Source organism: Elephas maximus, chromosome 19, assembly GCF_024166365.1.
Source record: "Elephas maximus indicus isolate mEleMax1 chromosome 19, mEleMax1 primary haplotype, whole genome shotgun sequence".
NCBI classification, from domain to species: Eukaryota; Metazoa; Chordata; class Mammalia; order Proboscidea; family Elephantidae; genus Elephas; species Elephas maximus.
The window spans coordinates 48,591,472-48,612,028 of record NC_064837.1 but is presented as its reverse complement, the minus strand read 5'-3'; the positions used below and the strand labels follow the sequence as shown (position 1 = coordinate 48,612,028).

At 54.4% G+C, this 20,557-nt stretch overlaps 1 protein-coding gene across 3 annotated transcripts; it reads left to right on the top strand.

Moving 5' to 3' along the window:
* The first annotated feature begins 4,483 nt into the window (after positions 1–4,483).
* LOC126062077 (keratin, type I cytoskeletal 19) lies at positions 4,484–18,466 on the top strand. 3 transcript variants are annotated; one of them, XM_049859156.1, is made up of 10 exons: positions 4,484–4,874; positions 13,933–13,954; positions 14,129–14,424; positions 15,368–15,450; positions 15,562–15,718; positions 16,237–16,398; positions 16,482–16,607; positions 16,802–17,022; positions 17,519–17,544; positions 18,076–18,466. In XM_049859156.1, exons 1-10 carry the CDS (start codon positions 4,530–4,532, stop codon positions 18,186–18,188), a joined length of 1,551 nt encoding a protein of 516 aa, XP_049715113.1. In that variant the 5' UTR covers positions 4,484–4,529; the 3' UTR covers positions 18,189–18,466. The 3 variants fall into 3 exon arrangements, with proteins under 3 accessions (XP_049715113.1, XP_049715111.1, XP_049715112.1); XM_049859155.1 differs by lacking the exons at positions 4,484–4,874; positions 18,076–18,466 and adding an exon at positions 17,692–17,964 and having other exon boundaries at positions 13,846–14,424; XM_049859154.1 differs by lacking the exons at positions 13,933–13,954; positions 14,129–14,424; positions 15,368–15,450; ... (4 more) ...; positions 17,519–17,544; positions 18,076–18,466 and adding exons at positions 7,179–7,261; positions 7,478–7,634; positions 7,922–8,083; positions 8,200–8,325; positions 8,428–8,781 and having other exon boundaries at positions 4,594–5,084.
* The last annotated feature ends 2,091 nt before the right edge of the window (positions 18,467–20,557 follow it).

Here is a 20,557-nt window from a genome sequence, read left to right as displayed (position 1 = left end):
AATTCTCCTTCCACCAATGTGTTTGAGGGAATTCATTTGCCCAGTGCTTCCCCAAGACTTGACTTTATTAAACTTTGTAATTTTGTCAGTCTAATGGGGAAAATAAACCTCCGCTAGACTAGAAGCAAAGCCTTGGTGGCACAGTGGTTAAGAGCTCAGGCTGCTAACCAAAAGGTCTAGAGTTCGAATCCACCAGCCACTCCTTGGAAACCCTATTGGGCAGTTCTATTGTGTTCTATAGGGTTGCCATGAGTTGGAATTGACTGGGCAGCAATGGGTTTGATTTTGGCGGGGGGGCGGTGGTTTAGACTAGAAGCAGGGGAGCAGATGCAGCAATTAAATTGAATGAGTAATGTCTACATATATTGACATCGAAAACCCTCAAGAGCAAATCTCCTGGGCTGGGGAGAGATAGTCACCGGCTGCCCGTCTTTGGGTAGGGCCTCTGGGAGGGGGGCCTGGTGCTGTTTCTTCAAGTTTCTGCCAGCTGTCTTTGCGGCCCTGTCTTCCACTTCTCCTTTCAAGGTAACTAGTGCTTCCAATTCCTGAGCATCTCTGGGTTTTGTGTGGAGAATCTGCCTCCTTCTCTTTGGCTTTCCGGCCTACTCTCCTCTGCCCCTCTTCCTAGACCTCCAATTCTAGCTTCAGCTTCTTATGGCCTGCTGTGTTACTTCCTGTTAGTACTACAATTTTAAAATTGTTGTTGACATGCCTCATCTTCTGTGGACTCCTCTTTTCTTCTCTTTAAATATTTCTTAACTGTTATTCTAGCAGGGTTTCAGGAAGGAGCAGAAATTCATGGAGTTATTCGTTCTACCACATTTAATCAACACTGATTTATATCCATATGTCTCTTTCCCCTAGCAGACTGCTAGCCTCTTACAGGCAGGAAAAGGTTATATTTGCCTGTGTCCCAGCAACTATGAGGAGGGGCTAGATACTTGCTGGGTGAATGGAGGAGTGGGTTAGAAAGTGGCTTGGGCGCCTTCTGTTGGTGGTCTGTAGGTAAAGGGATGGCCCCGAGGTAAGGGGATGGTTCCTGGGTAAGGGGTCATTAATTTACAATTTACAGGTTCATGAAGGATTCCACAATTCCACAATATTACTTGTCTCTCCTCCATCTTACAAATGATGCTCTGTTCAAACACATGAATTTGTCTTCTCTGATAGGCTGAACTTTGAGGAGTCTTGCTTGCATGACCCACTGATTGACCAAATAATTGTGTACTAGAGCACGGAGGACAAGCTAGGGCCTTGACAGGTGGTACTGTGCCTCCCTTAACTTGATGACACTTTCCCCAGGGTAGGTAGAGGAGGGCACCTTGACGCCCATCCTGCAAAAGGAGGAATAGCGTCAGTGGTTAGGACTTTTGGGAGTTAAAGATCTGGGCTTGATAGGTGGTGCACTGCTACCTTGTGTGATCTTGGCCAAGTTATCAACCTTTTTGGGTCTCAGTTTTCTTGACAGTAAAATGGGGATGATAATACTTAGCTCACAGGGTTGGTATAAGGATTAATTGACATAATGTATACAGTGTTTAACACAGCAGCTGGCACAATAGATTCTGGCTATCATCATCATCATCACCCTTATCATCACAGTCATTGTCATCATCGCCATCATTACACCATTCCATTCTACCTTGAGACTGGGACTCTCACCCCCAGCTTCTTTCCAGTGGTCCCAACCAGCATCCCATTTCCTCAGTAAACGGATATCTTTGTGAGTGAGAATCAGCATAAAGCTGGTTCCTGAGAGGCAGAGCTCAAGTATATGCCCACTTTCCAACTTCTCCATTATCTCTGACACCAGCTCTCCTCTTAACCCCCACCCACTCACGGCACTTTCTCTGCTGGGTTCGTTCGTTTGCTGGAACACTTCACAGAGCTCATGGACTGTACTTTTGATGAGGTGGTTTATTAGGGTAGAAGGATACAACTCAAATCAGGCTCAGCTCTTATGTGGCCAGAGGCAGACTCGAAAACCCTGGCGATGCAGTCTGTTTTCTGAATGAAAGCAACAGTTTGGTCCCTCGCTTCCATCTCTGGGGAGGGCAGCTCTAGGGACAGACTGTTCTGAGTTCTTCATGGTATCAGAGAAGTGGCCAAAAGCCCATGGCGGAAGGTGGTAGGCACCTGGCTCCTGGCCCAGTACTGTTTCTGGCCAGAGAGTTAGAGTAGGGGATTCTCCCTGATCCCAGCCCACAGTTCTACCTGGGGCTGACTGCCCTTGGAATTGGCATGATAAGATTTTTGGGGAAGGGGACAAAAGAGTTGTGTACAGTTTTATTTTTGTGTATCTGTTTTAGGGCTGTGATTCACACTCAAGATTCCAGGCCATGGGGCTGAGGGTCAACAGGCTGCATGTAAGACTCTGACACTCCTGGCTGTGGACTGCCAGTAAGTCACTGCACTTCTTGGAGCCTCTGTTTATTCATCTATAAAATGGGGACAAGAACATCTTTGCCACCGGGGTTGCCGTGAGGATCCAGTGAGATCTGAAAAGGCTTTGTCAACTGTACCACCCTATTGTCAACTGTACCACCCTATTGTCAATTGTTCTTATGAATCGGGCCCCGGGGAAGGGCCTGGGGCTCCAAGCTCCTCTGGAGTGAGAGAGCTCAGAACCCCTTAATTATCGGGGTAGAATTGTTGGTCCTATTCTTTGTTTCCTAACAGTGTCCCTTCCCAGAACCTCCTATTCGGCCAGAAAAACAAATCCCAGCTGGGGGTTGGTGTGCATAGCAACTATCTGGCTAATCTCCCCCTCCCCAGAGAAGCAGGCCTCCTCTGGGCCAGATAAGGAGTGACTCACTGTCGGGCCAGCCCTGGTGGCTACAATCTTTGTGAAGGCCCCACCGCACCCTGTTTTCAGGGCCGGCCTGGGGTCAAGCCTTCTTCCACCTTTGGGCTCCCGGGACCTACCTGCCATCTTCCTGCAACAGACTCACTATAAACTAGTGCCCAAAGCTGCCACTTCTTAAGGGTGAGGGTGGCTCCTACTGGGTTGGGGGAGCATGTGGGCATTTCCTGTTCATTTCAGGATAACTTGGTGGCTGGAAGACGGTTTGCTGGGGACTTAGGTTTCAGAGGCTAGGGACAAGTCTTCATTTAGTCACAGGTGGCCCAGGTGAGAATATGCAGAGAGGAGGGCTGAGGTGGGACACCCCTTATTTCACAGGGGGGAAACTGAGGCCTGGAGATGGAAAGTGATTGGCCTATCTTCCTAACACCTTCTCAAAAGAGCACAGGGCCTCTGTTCTGAGAGTGGGTGACTGCTCTGACATAGGACAAGAAGGAACCCTGGGGACAATTCTGAGGAGTGGTGAGGTCACTGGAAATAGGACCGGGGGTTGAGGTTGTTGCAGTCCCCCTAACCAGGGGTGTCCAGCAGGGGGCCTGACCCTCCAAACGGGTTAAAAAATGGGGGTGGAATTACTGGATAAAAGAAGGGCTGGGGCTGTGTGTAGTGCAGAGGGGGTCCTTCTTCTACTCTGTTATCACGACTCTTCACTCTGTGGATGAGTACCTTTGCACACGTTCCCTAGCTCCAGTCATTAATCCCTGCACTAGGATGTGGACTCGCTATACCAGGACTCAGGCTTGTAGCCCTCTCTGAGGTGCTCACAAGCAGGGTAGGGACTCCATCTTATTTTTGTCTTTGGGTGGCACGTGCTAAATACCTCATGGGCAAGTTAGTTGCCTCCCTCAGGTTCAGAGTCTTCCTCATGGGAATGTTAGTGAAGCTCAATAAATGTGTGATAATGAATGCTTGCTCCTGAGGCTGAAGGGTAGATGGCTGTTTGGTTGGGGTGAGAATCCCTGAGTAGGGGTCAGCACCCCGGTGGAAGTCAGGCTTGAGCTGGGGTTTGTGAAGGTCCAGTTTACAGCTGCCTGAACGGCTCCCTGCAGCTGTTCCTGGACTGTGCCTATTGTCACCTGGGGGCATTGTATGGCTGCAGCTGGGTGGGGCTGCTTAGCCTCAGGGAGGCCAGGGAGCCTGTGGCTCAGGGCACCCCCACCCGGAAATTGTGCCTTTGTCAGAGAGAACTGACGGGAGTCAAGGGAGAGAGGGCTCTGAGGCTGTTAGTCCAAGTGGGTGTGAGCTTCTGGCCAGTGTACTCTTAGTGGGGGGGGGGGGGGGGAGGGGCGTGGTGGAGTGTATCACAGGGAAGGGGCTCAGAACATGATGTGGGGGGCTCTGAGTGTGTGGTCGCTGGAAGGTGGTGTGGGAGTATAATCTCAACCCCCTCCCCCCCCCCAAAAAAATCTCAAGGGGCCTGTAATTCTTGTGGGGTGACAAACTCTGGGCTTCTTAATGGGTGAAGGTCAGAATGGGAATTCCGGGGGAGGAGGGAGGGATCCAGAATGTGATGGGTGTGTGCTGGGGTAGGTGGGGTCAGCTCTTGCGGAGGGCAGGGGCCTCTAATCTCTGGGAGGGGTGAGTTGGGGCAGAGCCGCCAGCCACTGGCCAATGGGGAGAGGGCCCATATTTGCACACAGGAGCCTGCGAATTCCTCGGGGCTCAGATGTCCGCCTCTGACACCATTCCCCCTCCCCCTTTCAGCCCGCCGGGGCATAAAAGGCGCCAGGTGAGGGCCTCGCCACTCCTCCTGCCGACCGCAGCTCCTAGGGCCAGCGACTTCTGCATCCTCCGTTTCGCCATGACTTCTTACAGCTATCGCCAGTCGTCCGCCACCTCGTCCTTCGGGGGCCTGGGCGGCGGCTCCGTGCGCTTTAGTGGGGGCGGTGCCTTCCGCGCGCCCAGCATCCACGGGGGCTCGGGCGGCCGCGGCGTGTCGGTGTCGTCCGCCCGCTTCGTGTCCTCGTCCGCCTCCGGGGGCTATGGCGGCGGCTATGCGGGCGCCCTGGCCGTGTCCGACGGGCTGCTGGCGGGCAATGAGAAGTTCACCATGCAGAACCTCAACGACCGCCTGGCTTCCTACCTGGCCAAGGTGCGCGCCCTGGAGGAGGCCAACGGCGAGCTGGAGGTGAAGATCCGCGACTGGTACCAGAAGCAGGGCCCCGGGCCCTCCCGCGACTACAGCCAGTACTACCAGACCATCGATGATCTGCGGGACAAGGTGGGCACTTGTCGGGCCGCGGCAAGTGCACCTGCCGTCGGGGAAACCCAGCCCCGCGGGCCGGGCGAGGCCGGAGCGGGGCGGGAAGGAGCCCGTTAGGGAGTGGGAGTGCCCGCAGGGCGGGGCGGAGAGCTGGGGGCAGGGGAGGGACAGCACGGGAGGAGGGAGGGCAGGGAGTGAGGACCGGGTGGCTGGGAGGGGCGGGGACTTGGGCGGGCGGGGTAGGTGGGTGGGGCCTGTAGAAGGCGGGGGGCGGGGCCGGTGAGGCTGAGGAAAGGGGGTGCTAGGAGTGGGAGGAGATGGGGCGCGCGTGTGGTCTGCTCAGTGGCCAGGCCAGAGGCCGCGGCAGCAACAGGGAGATGCAAGAGTTAGGGCTCCCTCCTCCCCCCTCCCGGGCCTGACGGGCTCCCTGCAGTCCCCGGTGTGAGGTCTCTGTATTCCTTTTCTCTGGCCTGCTGGGTCGGCTTCCATCAGCGTCAGGCCAAAGCCCCTCCTCCGCTGCCCAGGGGGCCATGCTGGGCCTAAGAGGCGCTCGGAGAATGGGAGAGGCCAGCTGTGGCCCCTGGGCAGGGTAAAGAAGGGACTTTGCAGAGGCCGCGGGTCCTTTTCTGTGAAGACCTCTGTTGGGGAGAACCAGGTGCAGCAGGGGCTGTCTGACCTGTGGGGTGGGGAGCCCTGGGCTGGATTCCAGGAGTCAGAGCCACAGGTTCTTAAACCTGTATCTTAAGGGGCGTCAGGGGTGGGCTTGGTCACCGCCTACAGGGAAGAGCTGTGTCCTGAAGAAATGTATCAGGAGCCAGTGGGATATTTAACCACCCCCCTGCTGGATGTCTGAACAGGCAGTTCCCAGCAACATTTCCCATGGCCCAGCAGGCACCGGGCCCGGGGCTGGGTGCCTGGGATAAGAACAGACCCAGGGGAAAGTGAGGAGAGCCGAGATAGAAACAGCCAACTAGAAGAGTGCTTCACACACTTTTAAAACTGTTACCTCCAGTAAGAAAGAAGTTTTACTGTGCACACTCACACATTTATCGTTGCTCTATCACACACACAATGGAGGCAAAAGTCTTGAAACAATTCTCATTCTACAGTGGGTGATGCCCTCCGATATTTTATATTTCTGGCCCTTTTTTTGTTAAAAAAATGATGCAGAAAACAGAACAAAACAAACAAACAGGCAAACAAAAACTGATGCAGACCATCACCCGGTACATTAACTAATGAGTCACGACTGGCTCTTTGGAACCTAAGTATCTAAGAACACTAATCGATGATAGGCTGGATGATGCCAATAGGCCCCCTCAGGTCCGAGAGCACTGTGGTCAAATCTCGCCCTGCCGTTTACTAGTGAGGTGAACTTGGACAAAGTACCCTGAATTTCAGTTTCCTTTTCTTTAAAATAGGAGTATCCACTGACCTGGCAGTGAAGTTCCATAGGCTGGAAGATGAGGTGCAAAGTGCCTGGGATATAATAACCAAAACCAAACCTGTTGCTGTCGAGTTGATTTCAACTCATAGTGACCCTATAGGACAGAGTAGAACTGCCCCACAGAGTTTGCAAGGAGCCCCTGTTGGATTTGAACTGTTAACCTTTTGGTTAGCAGCCATAACACTTAACCATTACACCACTTTGATGCTCAAAAAATGGAATTTTCTTCCCTGAGGGCAGAATGTGGCTTAAGGGGGGAGTGCCAACAAAGAAGTAAGCCCTTGATGCTGCCCTTGCCCCGTTCCCCCCTTGCTTCCCTGCGTTGGGTTTATAGATCACTAGAGGTTGCCTCCCTTAAGGGCATGCAAGTGTCCCTGGGCACAGGTCTCTCCCTAGGCTATCCTTCTGTCCTCCCCTCACCATACACCTCCCCGTTGGCCAGCCCCTGCCTCCCAGGCGGCACTTGCTCTTGATCCAGCTCCTGGGCGTGGAGTCCACAGCCACCCAGAGAGCAGGCCAATGGGCAGCCGATGGGTGCCAGGGGCCCTGGTGTCTAGGGAATGGGGGGGTATATTCATTTACTCCTCTCTTTCCTCTGGGAAGAAAGTGGGTGCGCAGTGTTTATATGCTGAACGGGTGCCAACCTCTTGCTTGCTGCCTTCCAGATTCTTGCTGCCACCATTGAAAACTCCAAGATTGTCCTACAGATCGACAATGCCCGTCTGGCTGCAGATGACTTCCGGACTAAGTGAGTGTCTGCACTGGGGGCATCCGGGAGCCAGGGCAGGGTGAGGGCCAATCCCAGGCCCGTGTGGGGCTCAGCGCAGTGGGGTCTGGACTCTACCTCACCCACCCCAGCTGGCCTGGAGAAACCGCCCCCATGGATTTCTGAACTCTGGGAGGTGGGGTCGTCCTCAGAGGTACAGGGGTAACCTGGTCTGGCTGCACCTGTTTCTTCTGAAAGATTTGAGACGGAGCAGGCCCTGCGTCTGAGCGTGGAAGCCGACATCAACGGCCTGCGCAGGGTGCTGGATGAGCTGACCCTGGCCAGGACCGACCTGGAGATGCAGATCGAAGGCCTGAAGGAGGAGCTGGCCTACTTGAAGAAGAACCATGAGGAAGTGAGTTTTAGGCTGGGCCTTCCCATCCTGCCCCAGCTTCCCAGGGCTGAGGACATTTTTCTACCCTGGATTCCCTGAGCTTGGCTATACTTGCTGCACCCTCGGCATGGCTCCTGGGGTTCCAGCAGGGGAGCGTGGTGACCCAGCTTATTCCACAGTGGTGGCTCCTGGGTCTACACCTGAGAACCAGTCCCATCTGGCCTGGGCTGAGCCAGGGGAGGAGGGTGACCTGGCCCAGGCCCAGTAGGCTCAGGGTCCTGACATGCCCATCTCTTCTGTCTTTCCAGGAAATCAGTGTCCTGAGGGGCCAGGTGGGTGGCCAGGTCAGTGTGGAGGTGGATTCTGCTCCGGGCATCGACCTTGCCAAGATCCTGACCGACATGAGAAACCAATATGAGGTCATGGCCGAGAAGAACCGGAAGGATGCTGAAGCCTGGTTTATCAGCCGGGTATGGAGGGGAAGCAGGTGCCCTTGGGGAGGGGGCAAGGAGAGAGGGCTTGATGCCCCTTGCCCCCGCAGCCAAAGGTCTGTCTGAATGCCTGTTCCTCCCTCCGCTTGTTGTAGACCGAGGAGCTGGACCGGCAGGTCGCTGTCCACACAGAACAACTCCAGATCAGCAAGACGGAGGTGACTGACCTGCGGCCCAAGCTCCAGGGCCTGGAGATTGAGCTACAGTCACAGCTGAGCATGGTATGTGCCCCAGACCCCGTGGGAGCCTCGTGGTGGGGTGGCTGTGCCTTCTTTGGGGACAGGGCTCTGCAGAGTCATGGTCCTCCTTTTTCCTGCCCTCAGAAAGCTGCCCTGGAAGGCACGCTGGCGGAAACGGAGGCCCGCTTCGGGGCCAAGCTGGCGCAGATCCAGGCGCTCATCAGCAGTATTGAGGCCCAGCTGAGCGAAGTGCGTGCTGACACCGAGCGGCAGAATCAGGAGTACCAGCAGCTCTTGGGGATCAAATCACGGCTGGAGCAGGAGATTGCCACCTACCGCAGTCTGCTCGAGGGCCAGGATGCCCTGCCCCTCATCAAGGCCTACTGAGTCCTGGGCTTCCTGCCCTCCTGCAGAGGGATCCCTCCGGGCAGGGGTAGAGAAGGGAAGGAACCCTTGACCCTGTTTCTTCCCCCAGAACTGCCAATAAAACTTTATGGAAAGACATTTGGTTTGTTCTTTCAGCCCATGGGGTGGACCAGGCCTTGGCTCTAGTTAGATTTTATTTGGACCAAGGTCCATCCTGTCCCAGGAAAGGGAAGGGAGTGCACTCACATACTGTTCCTGTAATTCCTGTTTGCAGTGGTCTTCATTTATCTAACCTGTTCCTTACGACAACTCTGAAATAAGCAGTGTACCCATTTTACAGAGGGGTAAACTAAGGCTTAGAAAGGTGAAATGGTTGGTTGTATTTTTTATATAATATACTATATCCAGCACATGGCAAAGATGGGATGGTTTTTGCTTGCAGATTTGGTTTTTTTTTCCATTGTGCTCTCCTGAGAGTTGGTGACTACATGTGTGGAATTGACTTTTATTGACTACTATGTGCTATTTAATCAAAACAACCCTTAGAGGCAGTTAGTTTGAGCTGCATCTTATAGATCAAGAAATGGGCTCAGAGAGGTTAAGTAACTTGTCCAAAGCCACAGAGAGTACATGGCAGAGCCAGCACTAGAAGCTAGGTTTCCTGATTCTTAGCCCACCCACTGTGCCACACCTGCCCAGGTGGTCTCCCAGGGTTGACACCACTCGTGCCAGATCCTCTGAGTACATTCCACTCTTGCTCAGGTGTGAAGGCCCAGGGCTGGGATCCCCTGGGGTTGTTTTTTTCTGACACATTTCTTCACTTTGCTGAAGGAGGAACTGGCTGGGGTTTTGAGTCAGAGCCAGAGTAATGGGGACAGGCACCCTGCTGTGAGCAAGCTGGAGGGGGGTCCTGTGTGCCTGCACTAGCACATTCATCAATTTGGGGCACCCTCTTAAGCCCCTGATGCCCACCAGCCTATGCCTGGGCCCAGAGGCTGGAATGGGACCCAGCTGTGACTCAGACCTCCCACACAGACCCCCAACCTGAGCTTGCCCAGGGCCACCCTGCACCAGCAAAGGAACACAAGCCCCAGCTTCCTGGTACAACACTGCCCTGGGGTGGGTATGGTCCTGTCCCTGTGGTTTACGGTGCAGCTGCCAAGAACTGAGGACAATTAAAGGTAAGTGAGAGGCCCATAAAGAAGTCCCTCTTCCCCCTGGCTGAGAGGTTCAGGCTGAGTCAGGGCCCCACAGCTCTGTAAGAGCAGGCCAACCCTGTGAGGGAGGGGACAAGTGAGGGATACCAGTGTCACTTCCTTGTCCCTCATGGGGGCTGTTGGAAGGCTAAGGAGGCCTATGAGCTGTCACACAAAGTGCTAAGCCTGTGGGCCTCAGAGCGTTCATTTGCTTGCTCCAAATCACACAGCTGGTGAGGGGCAGATAGGAACCTGTGAGGCCAGGTTCTCTCCCTGCTGCCGCCCTGGGCCAGAAGCCGCTTCTCCCTGCTCCCATCCCCTGCTCTGTCCCCAGCACCCACAAGCCTCGTTCTCTCACCTAAGTTCCCAGAAAGCTGTGGAACTGGAGGCCAGAGGTCTGCCGCACCCTCCAGGCTGGGACTGCCCGGAGGTATTTGTCCCCTACCCATGAAAGCCTCCTCTGTCACAACTGAAACCCTCCCCTGTGCCTGTGGGGCCCCTGGGATGTGGCTGTGGGGTGGGGTATGGGCCCACACAGGTGAAGCAGGTGACTGGGTAGCAGGTCTGGGTGTCAGGAATGAAGCCTTCCTTTGTGTGTGTTGGGGGAAGGGGAACAAGGGGGAACACTTTTCTGTCTTGGTCTCAGAGCTGTGACTGAGGAGACAGAAGCTGGGATGCTCTGTTGACCAAAGCCTTGTCCAGACCAAGGAGGCTGGGATGTGGGGGAGAGAGAAGTATGAGGTGGGGTCTTTCCCCTACTGGTCATCATGACCACTTGGCAGTTTGCAAAGCATTTCCTGTGGGTCAGCTCCCTCCAGCCCTGTGAGTCAGACTGGGGAGGAGTTATTTCCATTTCCTCAATTGGTAGACTAAGGCAGAGAGAGGAGGGATGGTTACCCAAGGCCACACACCTAATAAATGAGAAAAGAGGAATTTGAAGGTAAGTCTCCAGGCCCCGGGTCCAGTGCTCTGCCATGGCCTCTCCTTGGAGATTTGGGGAACTGGGTGTGGGCTCTAATGTTTATGGAGCCCCCCTCCTCGTGGTAAGGAGCCCTGGTGGTGCAGTGGTTAAGAACTCAGCTCCTAACCAAAAGGTTGGCAGTTCGAATCCACCAGTTGCTCCTTGGAAATCCTATGGGGCAGTTCTACTCTGTCCTATAGGGTCGCTATGAGTTGAAATCAACTTGACAGCAAGGGCTTTGGTTTCGGTTTTGGTGGTGCAATGGTTAAGTACTCGGCTGCTAAGTGAAAGTTGGTGATTTGAACTCATGCACCGGCTCTGCGGGAGAAAGAGCTGGTGATCCCCTTTCATGAAGATTAGAAACCCTATGGGGCAGTTTTACCCTGTCACTCGGGGTCATTGTGAATTGAAAATCGACTCGGTGGCACCTATCAACACCACTTTCCCACATTGCCATCAAATGCTCATGATGGCCCCATAACTGGAATCAGTTTTTATGAACTAATTTCAAGTCAGGAACTGGGCTCAGAGAGGTTGAGTCACATCCCAAGGTGGATTCCAGACCTGGCTCTTTCCACTGGGCTGCCCTGCCTATCCAGAGGAGGGAAGACCCAGCTCCAGAGATGGCCCGTCAGGCTACAGTGGGCAAAGGACAGAAACTGGCACAGCGTCCTGGGCGGGATGCCTGGGGCAGGGCCTGGGGCTGTAGCCTGGGTTGGGACCAAACCACCCAGCCATCACTGCCTGGTACAAACGAGCAGGCCTGGGGCCTCACCCAGACCTTGAGCTTGAGGCTCTGAGTTTGGATCATAACCAGGGATTTGTGACTAGGGCAGCAAGGGGACAGCTTGTGCCTCGGCCAGGGCCCAGCTCTCCCTAACCCTGAGGTGATGGAGAGTAATCGTTCCTGTGTTAATTGCTGGGGCTGTAATGTCTGCAGAGGTTTAAATGAGCTCTGGCTGACTCTGAGTTTGATTATTTTTCTTTCAGAGGAAAAGACAATATCCTCCCATCCATGAGCACAATACGGTACTGTCTGGGCCCAGAACTCAACAGGGCCTGGCTCAATGAAAAGCTGGGAGAGGAGGAGGCCACACCCACTCAGCCACCCACAGCCCCCCTCTCGTCACCCTCAGCTCCCCTGCAGGAATCTGGGCTCTGTGAAGTGACTCTCTTTTCCTGCCTTTTGTTTGAATGGCTGTCAGACATATTTTAGTCATGGTGCTGCCCCTTACATGCTGTGCCACCTTGCACAAATTGCTTGACCTCTCTGAGCCCCAATGTCACTCCTTCTGCAACAGGGACAGGGATCATCCTCTGGGTCTTGTGGATTAGAGGAGGCAATGGATGCACAAGGGCTTGTAAACTGTGAAGTATGCAGTGGAAGCCAGGGATTACTGTTATTGCAGCAACAATAACAACACCCTACATGGTCCAATAGGAGCTGGCTACGGAAGAGTGATGCTGCTAAGCCTCTTGGCTCACAGGGCATGTTCCGATGCCCACGGACTAAAGCTCCTCCTGGTGAGAGTACTCGGGAGTCCCTGGTACTGGACATTCATCCCACCAACCAGTCCCTCAGAGTTAGGGAGTCAAAAGGAGGCAGGATGAGGGCTCCTGGGCCTCAGGGCTTCCTGTAAGTGACAGCCGAGAGTGCACCCTCTAGGAAATTGAGACTTAAAAGTAACGGGTTCAAGGTCTCACAAGTAATTGATGGAGTCAGGATTTGAAACCAGGCCTGAGGGACTCCAAAGCCATATTCGCCTCACCTTGCTGTAGCCTTGAGCCAGGACTCCCACTTCCGGACCCTTAGCCCAGTCTTGGCTCCGGCTCCACCTGCCGGCTTCCTGTAAGCCTGGAGTGCTGGGCCATGCTGCCCAGTGGCACTGCCCACAGGTATGAGGTATCCCTGGAAAGCGGGGCCCCCTGAGCTGGTGGGCAGGAAAAAGGGCACTCTTGGGGTCGATCTCCCACTCCAGTCTCAGTCTCCTCTGTGAAGTGATGCCTAAACCTCAAGTTCTCAGTACTGTCTCCCTTTCTCCTCCCTCCTCACAACGCTCAGGCACAGTAGAATCTTCTGGGTCGGCCCCTCCCCAGCCCTGCAGTGCTTGACAGGACAAACAGGGGTTAATCTGGCCCTGCTAAGCATGGACATGCCTTTCCTGGAGGAGGCAGGGGCTTCCTGAAACTTGCCCCAGTCTTATCTGCAGTGGTTTGCCCCAACGTGTTCTGGGAGCAAGCACTGGTTCAGTGACATGTACAGTTGGCAGGTGGTGGGATTATCAATCAGCCCCTTGTCAGCCCGGAGCCTGCTAGGTTTTGTGGGAGTGCCAGTGCCATGGGGCTGGGGGGTGAGGAAGCTGCAGAAGCAGTGTGTGGGGGAGGGAGTATAGACAGGGCGAGTGTCCATTTGCCCCATCTTGGAAAGGACAGTTGCTGGCCTCTCTGGTCATCCCAGCTGGAACTTGACTCCAGATGCCCCATTCTGTCCTCAGCCTGACACCAAGACCCCTGCTTCCTCCCTCTGCCTCTGCCCACTGATCCCTGGAGGCCACCGCTCTCCCCAGCCCTGCAGACTCACGCATAATGCTGTTAGTGGGAGAACACTTAGTGGACCCCCAAACAGAGAGGGGGAGCTTCCCATCTTGGGGTGATGGTCTTAGGCTGGGGACAGCAGAGAAGCCCAGCCAAGGGCCTAGCTGCTCCAGGCTGTTCTAACAGCTTCGGGCAGAGCCTTGGTAGGTGTGGTGGATAGAGTGCTCTCTGTGTAGAGACGAACCTGTAATCCACCTGTTAAAACCACGGCCCGGGGCAAGACACCACTAATTCTGAATCATTCGTTTTGTTGCATTAAAAAAAAGAAAAAGAAAAACTTTGCACCAGCCCCATCCGCCCGTGGAGGTGTGCAGGCAGCTGTGTTTGTCAGGAACGCAGAGGTGTTGGCTTCTCTTTGTGGGAGGAGACACGGTCCCATAACCTCCTCCAGGGGTATATAAGGAGCCCCAGGCTGGGGGTGACAGTCGTAGTGCTCCGGCCTTGCCCAGCCCTGCACCTCCTGCCAGTCCTCTGTGCTTGCTAAGAACTCCCCAGCATAGCTGCCTGGCCATGAGCACCACGTTTCTGCAGACCTCATCCTCCACCTTTGGGGGTGGCTCTACCCGGGGAGTTTCCTTCCAAGCTGGGGGAGGCTACTTTGGTGGGGGGAGTCTCTATGGGGGAGGTGGAGGCCGTAGCATCTCGGCTTCTTCTACTAGGTTTGTCTCCTTGGGGTTGGGAGGGGGCTATGGGGGTGGCATGAGCTGTGGCTTTGGTGGAGGGGCAGGTGGTTTTGGTGGAGGGTTTGGAGGTGGCCTTGGAGGTGGCTTTGGTGGGGGTTTCGGTGGTAGCTTTTGTGACTTTAGTGGTGGCGATGGTGGTCTCCTCTCTGGCAATGAGAAGATCACCATGCAGAACCTCAATGATCGCCTGGCCTCCTACCTGGACAAGGTGCGTGCCCTGGAGGAGGCCAACGCCGACCTGGAGGTGAAGATCCGAGACTGGTATCAGAAGCAGAGCCCGACCAGCCCAGAGCGTGACTACAGCCACTATTTCCAGACCATCGAAGAGATCCGGGACAAGGTAAGTCCTCGAATATGAAGAGAGGAGAGCAGGTGTCAGTGCCCTGCACCGTCTCTGAGGGCAGTGTTACTGGTGACTGGAGGAGATCGCTTCCTTCCTGCCCAGGCGATGACTGTCTGGTGTGTAGCCTCAGCAAACTTGGAACGCAGAGGGTGCTTTCCAGGCGCTTGACTTGGTAGTGCCGGCAGGATCTCGGGAATCTGGTCAGGACCAGTGGGGACACCAGTGGGAGCAATTATAGAGAGTAGCCCCCCACCCCCACCCCTGCCCCCCATACCCTGCCAAATTCTGCACAAGGTGTTCTATTACTTCTTTGCAAGAATGGTGCTTGCGTGTAGCTTCATGCCCCTAAATGCCAGGACCTCCCACCTAACCCTTTAGTGCCGAAAGAACTGTTGGAACTTAGGAAACCTGGAAAGTCATTACAGGCTCTGCCACCCACTCATTCACCTGTCCACTGCCTGGGTCCTGCTTCCTGCTCTCTAAAAGGCCTCCTGTAGTGGTCCTCCAAGTTCCCACTGGCTCGAATGCTTCAGGGCTTTGTCAAGGTATGCAGAAGAGCCAGTGGACCATGAGCTGTTCACAGAGGAGGCTGGTGGAGTACCCCTGGAAGGGCTATTGTCAGTGCCTACAGCACCCCACTCCACCATGCCCCGCCAGGCAGTTCCCACAGGGGATTCCAGGCAGTATTTATCCGTGGTCTTCCAGGTCCTAGAAACAGTGAGGAAAATCCTTCGAGTGTCTCAGGGAGGGTGGCGTGGGGCCAGATCAAGTAATGGACACTCAGGGTGAGGTGGACCCTGCTCCAGGACCCTGCAGGCTTCAATAGATAGTGTCAGAGGGGAGATTCTCAGTGAGGGCTCCAACCTTGGGGGTAGGACTGAAAGAGCAGCAGGGAAGAGGGGAGGGGGTCCTCTGGGCACCAACTCCCCATCTCCTACAGATCCTGGCAGCCAGCATCAACAACTCCCGTGTCATCCTGGAGATCGACAATGCCAGGCTGGCTGCGGACGACTTCAGACTCAAGTGAGCTCCTGCCTCCCTTTCCCCTTCCTACATTCCCCCTTCCTCTCCCTCTCCTGACTCAAGCACCCCAGGCCCCTCCTCTTCCTTACTTTTGGCTCTCATTCTTCCCAGGTATGAGAACGAGCTGGCCCTGCGCCAGAGTGTGGAGGCCGACATTAACGGCCTACGCAGGGTGCTGGATGAGCTGACCCTGGCCAGGACTGACCTGGAAATGCAGATTGAGAGTCTGAATGAGGAGCTGGCCTACCTGAAGAAGAACCATGAGGAGGTGAGGGTGGGGCAGGGGCTGGGGGTGGTGGGAGCAGAGTGGACAGCTGGTACTTCTTCATAGTTGGCCAAAGGGCTTAGTGGTTTAGAAATGTACCACCCACATACACCATTCAGGGGTCCCTGTGGAGAGGAAGGTGCTATCCTCATTCACTATCCTCTGGTGAACCCAGATTCCTCTTCTCTGACCCTCAGCCAGTCAGGGCAGCCAGTGTGCACTGCTGTCCTTCTGATTTGCTTCACAAGCTTGCACAGAGCCCTGCTGTGTCAGGATTCCCCCTCGGTAGGGCATACAGCAGAAGAGAGACCCTCAGAGCTGGGGGGCTCATGTGATCAAGGTTCCATCCATCCATCCATCGATCCATCATTTTCAATCAATGAGAAACAGAGGTCCCGAGGGGAAGTAATGTGCCAAGTCCACATGGTGGGCTAGGGACAGAGCCAGGATGGGTATATAGGACCCCAGACCCTTGGCTCTCTCTTCTGCCCACTTTCTAAATGGGTTTCTTGCACCTGCAGGAGAGGAAGGAGTATGGCAGCCAGCTGGCTGGCCAGGTCAACGTGGAGATGGACGCAGCACCAGGAGTGGACCTGACCCGTGTGCTGGCTGAGATGCGGGAGCAATACGAGGCCATGGCAGAGAAGAACCGCCGGGATGCTGAGGCCTGGTTTTTCAGCAAGGTGGGCTAACCTCCAGATCTACTCCAGCTCTCCAGGTCTCTGAGAATGCTATAAGGCTTACTCCTCTTGTGGGTGATTCACAGACTGAGGAACTGAACAAGGAGGTGGCTTCCAACACAGAAATGATCCAGACCAGCAAGACGGAGATCACAGACCTGCGACGCACTCTCCAGGGGTTGGAGATCGAGCTGCAGTCACAACTCAGCACGGTAGGGTTACCCACCTGCATCCCAGTGTCTTGGGACATGGCAGGCGCTCCCATCCTCCATGGCTAGTTAAGCCTTGGAGTTCTCAAGCCCCTTCAGGGGTGGTTGCCTGCACCTCACTCAGTCCCTCTCTTCTCCCCTGCCTCTGCTGGCTTCTTATTCAGCCTGATGTGTCTACCCATCTGTTGTCTCTCCAGAAAGCCGGCCTGGAGAACTCCCTGGCAGAGATTGAGTGCCGCTACGCCACACAGCTGCAGCAGATCCAGGGGCTCATCAGCAGCCTGGAGACCCAGTTGAGTGAGCTCCGTTGGGAGATGGAGGCTCAGAACCAGGAGTACAATATGCTGCTGGATATCAAGACGCGGCTGGAGCAGGAGATCGCCACCTACCGCAGCCTACTGGAGGGCCAGGATGCCAAGTATGGGTGGGGCACAGGGAAGGAGGGAAGGCAGGGGCTGGACTGTGGTTGGGGTAGAGATTCATTTAGAACGGATAGTAGAGTGTCCCTCAACTGGCAGTGTGTTACCGCGCAAAGAGAGCTGAGTAAAGAGTAAGGAGTTCTGGCCTCTGGGCTCTGGTCTTTGGCTGTATCACTTTGGGCAGGTCATCTCACCTGTCTGGACCTATGTTTATTCTGTAAACGATAGAGGTTCGGCTAATGCTCTCTAAAATTTAATGCTGGTTCCATTCTCTGTGCGACATAGATGGAGCATTGCTATAGGTCAGAATCTATCTACTTGGGGATAGCAGGCTTGGAAGGGCTATCTGCAGGTCCCAGCCCCTAGAGAAGTCGGTCCTGCGGGGTGGTGATGGTATGGGGGCTGGGGAGGACCATTTAGCCACCCACAGGGGCCTCCATTAGGGAGACTTGAGCTTTTTCCCTTTGCATACATCTGCATCCCTCTCTCTTTCAGGATGGCTGGCATTGGCACCAGGGAAGGTAAGAAGGCTTAACTCTCTTGGCAAGGGGATGGGGGGCACTGTTGAAGCCACCATTCCTCTTGGAATAGGGAGGAAGGAGAAGGAGGCCAAACATTTCAGTAGGGTGGGAACACTCCCATTCCTGTTAATCTCTCTTTCTCAAAAGGACCCTGTACTGGCCCCAGGTGGGAATGAGGCTGGAGACTTTCAGAGCCTCCCAGGTTGAGCACGCTTTGTCCAGGGCATGTCTCTCCCTCAGGCCCCACCTTTCACGTGCGTACTGTGTAAGATGCCCAGGAAGACTCCCTGTTCATGTGCAGCTTAAAAACCCTGCCATTATTGCTCACTGTTGGGCACACCTGTCGCCAGGTATACCTGCTGCCGCCACTACCCATCTCTTGGATGAGAGATTCAGCTCCAGACCTCCTGGCCAGTGGCCATTCTCAGGGGTGCGGTCCAGTTCTCCCGGAACTCAGTAAAGGTTCTGGCCACCTTGGGAGGGAGGGAGGGGAGGCTTCCCTGCTCTGAAGCTTTCTCCTTCTTTCTATAGCTTTCCTGGGAGGTGGTGGTGGCGGCAGCAGCAGCAGCAGCAGCAAAGTCCGCATCAATGTAGAGGAGTCAGTGGACGGGAAGATAGTGCCTTCCCGAAAGACAGAAATCTAAGTGCCCAGTGCAGGAGAAACATCTCTCACCACCCCACCCTTCCCAGGTTGGGCAGAGGACAGGCCTGAGGGGCTGGAAAAGCAAACACCAGTCCCTGCTCTCACAGAGTGATCCTCTGCAGAAGGTCCCTCTGCCTCCTAGTTCGGGGCTTTACATGCTTGCTATCATCCCTCCAGCTTACCCCCTGTTTCCTCTAGAATAGAAGGTGGAGGACACAGTGTTGTGTAACCCAGCTCATTCGCACGGTGTCTGTTCATGCAATAAAGACTTGTTTTCCTTTGGCAAATATCTCTTGGAGTGGGTCCAATTTTTCTTGTTGGGGTCTAGATTGATCTCTGACCTCTGAGGAGGCCTAGGGCCCCCATGCTGATTTCTCCCTCCACTTTGGCATCTTTCCTAAATGGTCATAATTCATTCTTTGGGATGCCCAGGGCTGGTGCCTGGGACAAACCCAGTGCTGCTCAGGCAAACTCGATCTTCTGGTTCACCCCAGGGGGTGACAGTAGAAGTAGTGGATGGAGGCTTGGGGACCTTCTCAGAGCAATTTAGGGCCCCTAGCACAGAGTCACTGGGTGGCACAAATGGTTAAGCGCTCAATTACTAATTGAAAGGTTGATGGTTCAAACACACCCAAAGTTGCCTCGGAAGAAAGGCCTGGTGACCTGCTTCCCAAAGGTCACAGCCTTGAAAACCGTACGGAGCGCAGCTCTACGCGGGGTAGCCATGCGTTGAAATCGCCTCTACCGCAAGTGCTCCTGCTAGCACAGAACTGGGCGTATCTAATAACGATTTCGTGAACGACTGATTTTATCGACTCACCTCCGTATGGCTGGCACTGCGCTGGCACACCCACCCACCTGTCTCATTTGATCCTCATGACTGGGGGGGATCAAGGTTTATTATTCCCATCTTTTTTTTTTTTTTTTTGAGAAAATGGAACAAATGTATGATCCCACTTACGTGAAATATCTAGAATTGGCAAGTGTATAGAGAGCCAGGCTTATTAATGGTTACCAGGGATGGGTGGGAGGGATGGTGACAGGGGAACTCCTTGCTTAGGGGACACTGAACTTCGGTTAAGAGTGATGGAAAAATGTGGAAACGGAAAATGGCGATGGTTGAATAACAAGATGAACATAATTATCGTCCCTGGCTGTACGTGCCTAGACTGTCAGAGTCGACTTGATGGCAGCTGGCAGCTGGCAAAGAACGTTGAAATGATGAATGTTTTGTTACATATATATTTACCATAATAATAATAATAAAACGATAAAAAAATAGAAGTCAGAGGGGTGAGCTATTTGCCCGGTGGACTCACAGGCAGTAAAAGGCATGGTTGGGGCTGGGCCCACATTTGTACCACCAGCCTTGTCCTTCCCAGCCTTGGCAGGGGGCCCTCCTCCTTGCCGCTGCTCTGCTCCTTCACCCACCACAGTAGGTGCTGGATCCTCTCCAATATTCCAGCCAGCCACACCCAACCTCCAGAGACACCTCTGCCAAGCCAGCTTTGTCTCTGCCTTCCTGCAAAGCTGACACCCCTTCCCGCTCCCCACAGCCACTGTCTTCTCCTGAACAAGGCACTTCTGTCTGCCATTAAAGTGCCCAGAGGAACAGACACCACCTCAAGGAAGTCCTCCCAGATTTTTCCAAGATTAAGTCCAAAGCAACCCTTCCTGTCTCCCTGGTCCAAATGCTGCTCCTGTACCTCCCCCCTCCAACCTGTCCCTACCATCTCTGCCCCTCGGGCCTGCTAGAGCACCAGTGCTGATTTCTCTGAGCACTGAGATTCAGAGCGGCAGACAGAGTGGCAGGGAATGAAGGAGAAGGAACTCTGGGTGACCTGGCTGAGCTGGGCTCAGATGCTAATATGTGGATGGGGAGCAGGAAAGGGGAACCAATTTCTTAGTCCTGTTGGGAAGGGCAGGTTGGGGGTGTCTCTGTTCTTTTGAGAATCAGATCTTTTGTGGGGAGACCCAAGCTTGCTGAGAGGGCTTCCGTGTATCTTGTGGGATGAAGCCTCTTGCCCAGCAGCCCCAGGTGGACAGCCCTGGTTGGACAGACTGCTCTTTCTGGAGGGGATTTAATTAAGAATGTGTTTCCTGAGAACACACGTTGAGGCCATACTCCCTGGGGTTGGAGGAAAGACACAGAGTTTTTTGAGTGTCTTTGTCAGGCACTGGGCGAGCCATTCCATGAATAGCATCTCATTTACTCAGTGTCAGTTTTTAGAAGAGGAAACTGAGGGTCAGAGTAGTGAAGTAACTTGACTAAGGTCACGAACTAGGAAAGAATGAAACGGCTCGGGACCCAGGTCTCTCTGATTCCAGACCCTTGCTTTCCCCTTGGGCTTTCCTGGGTGATACAAACAT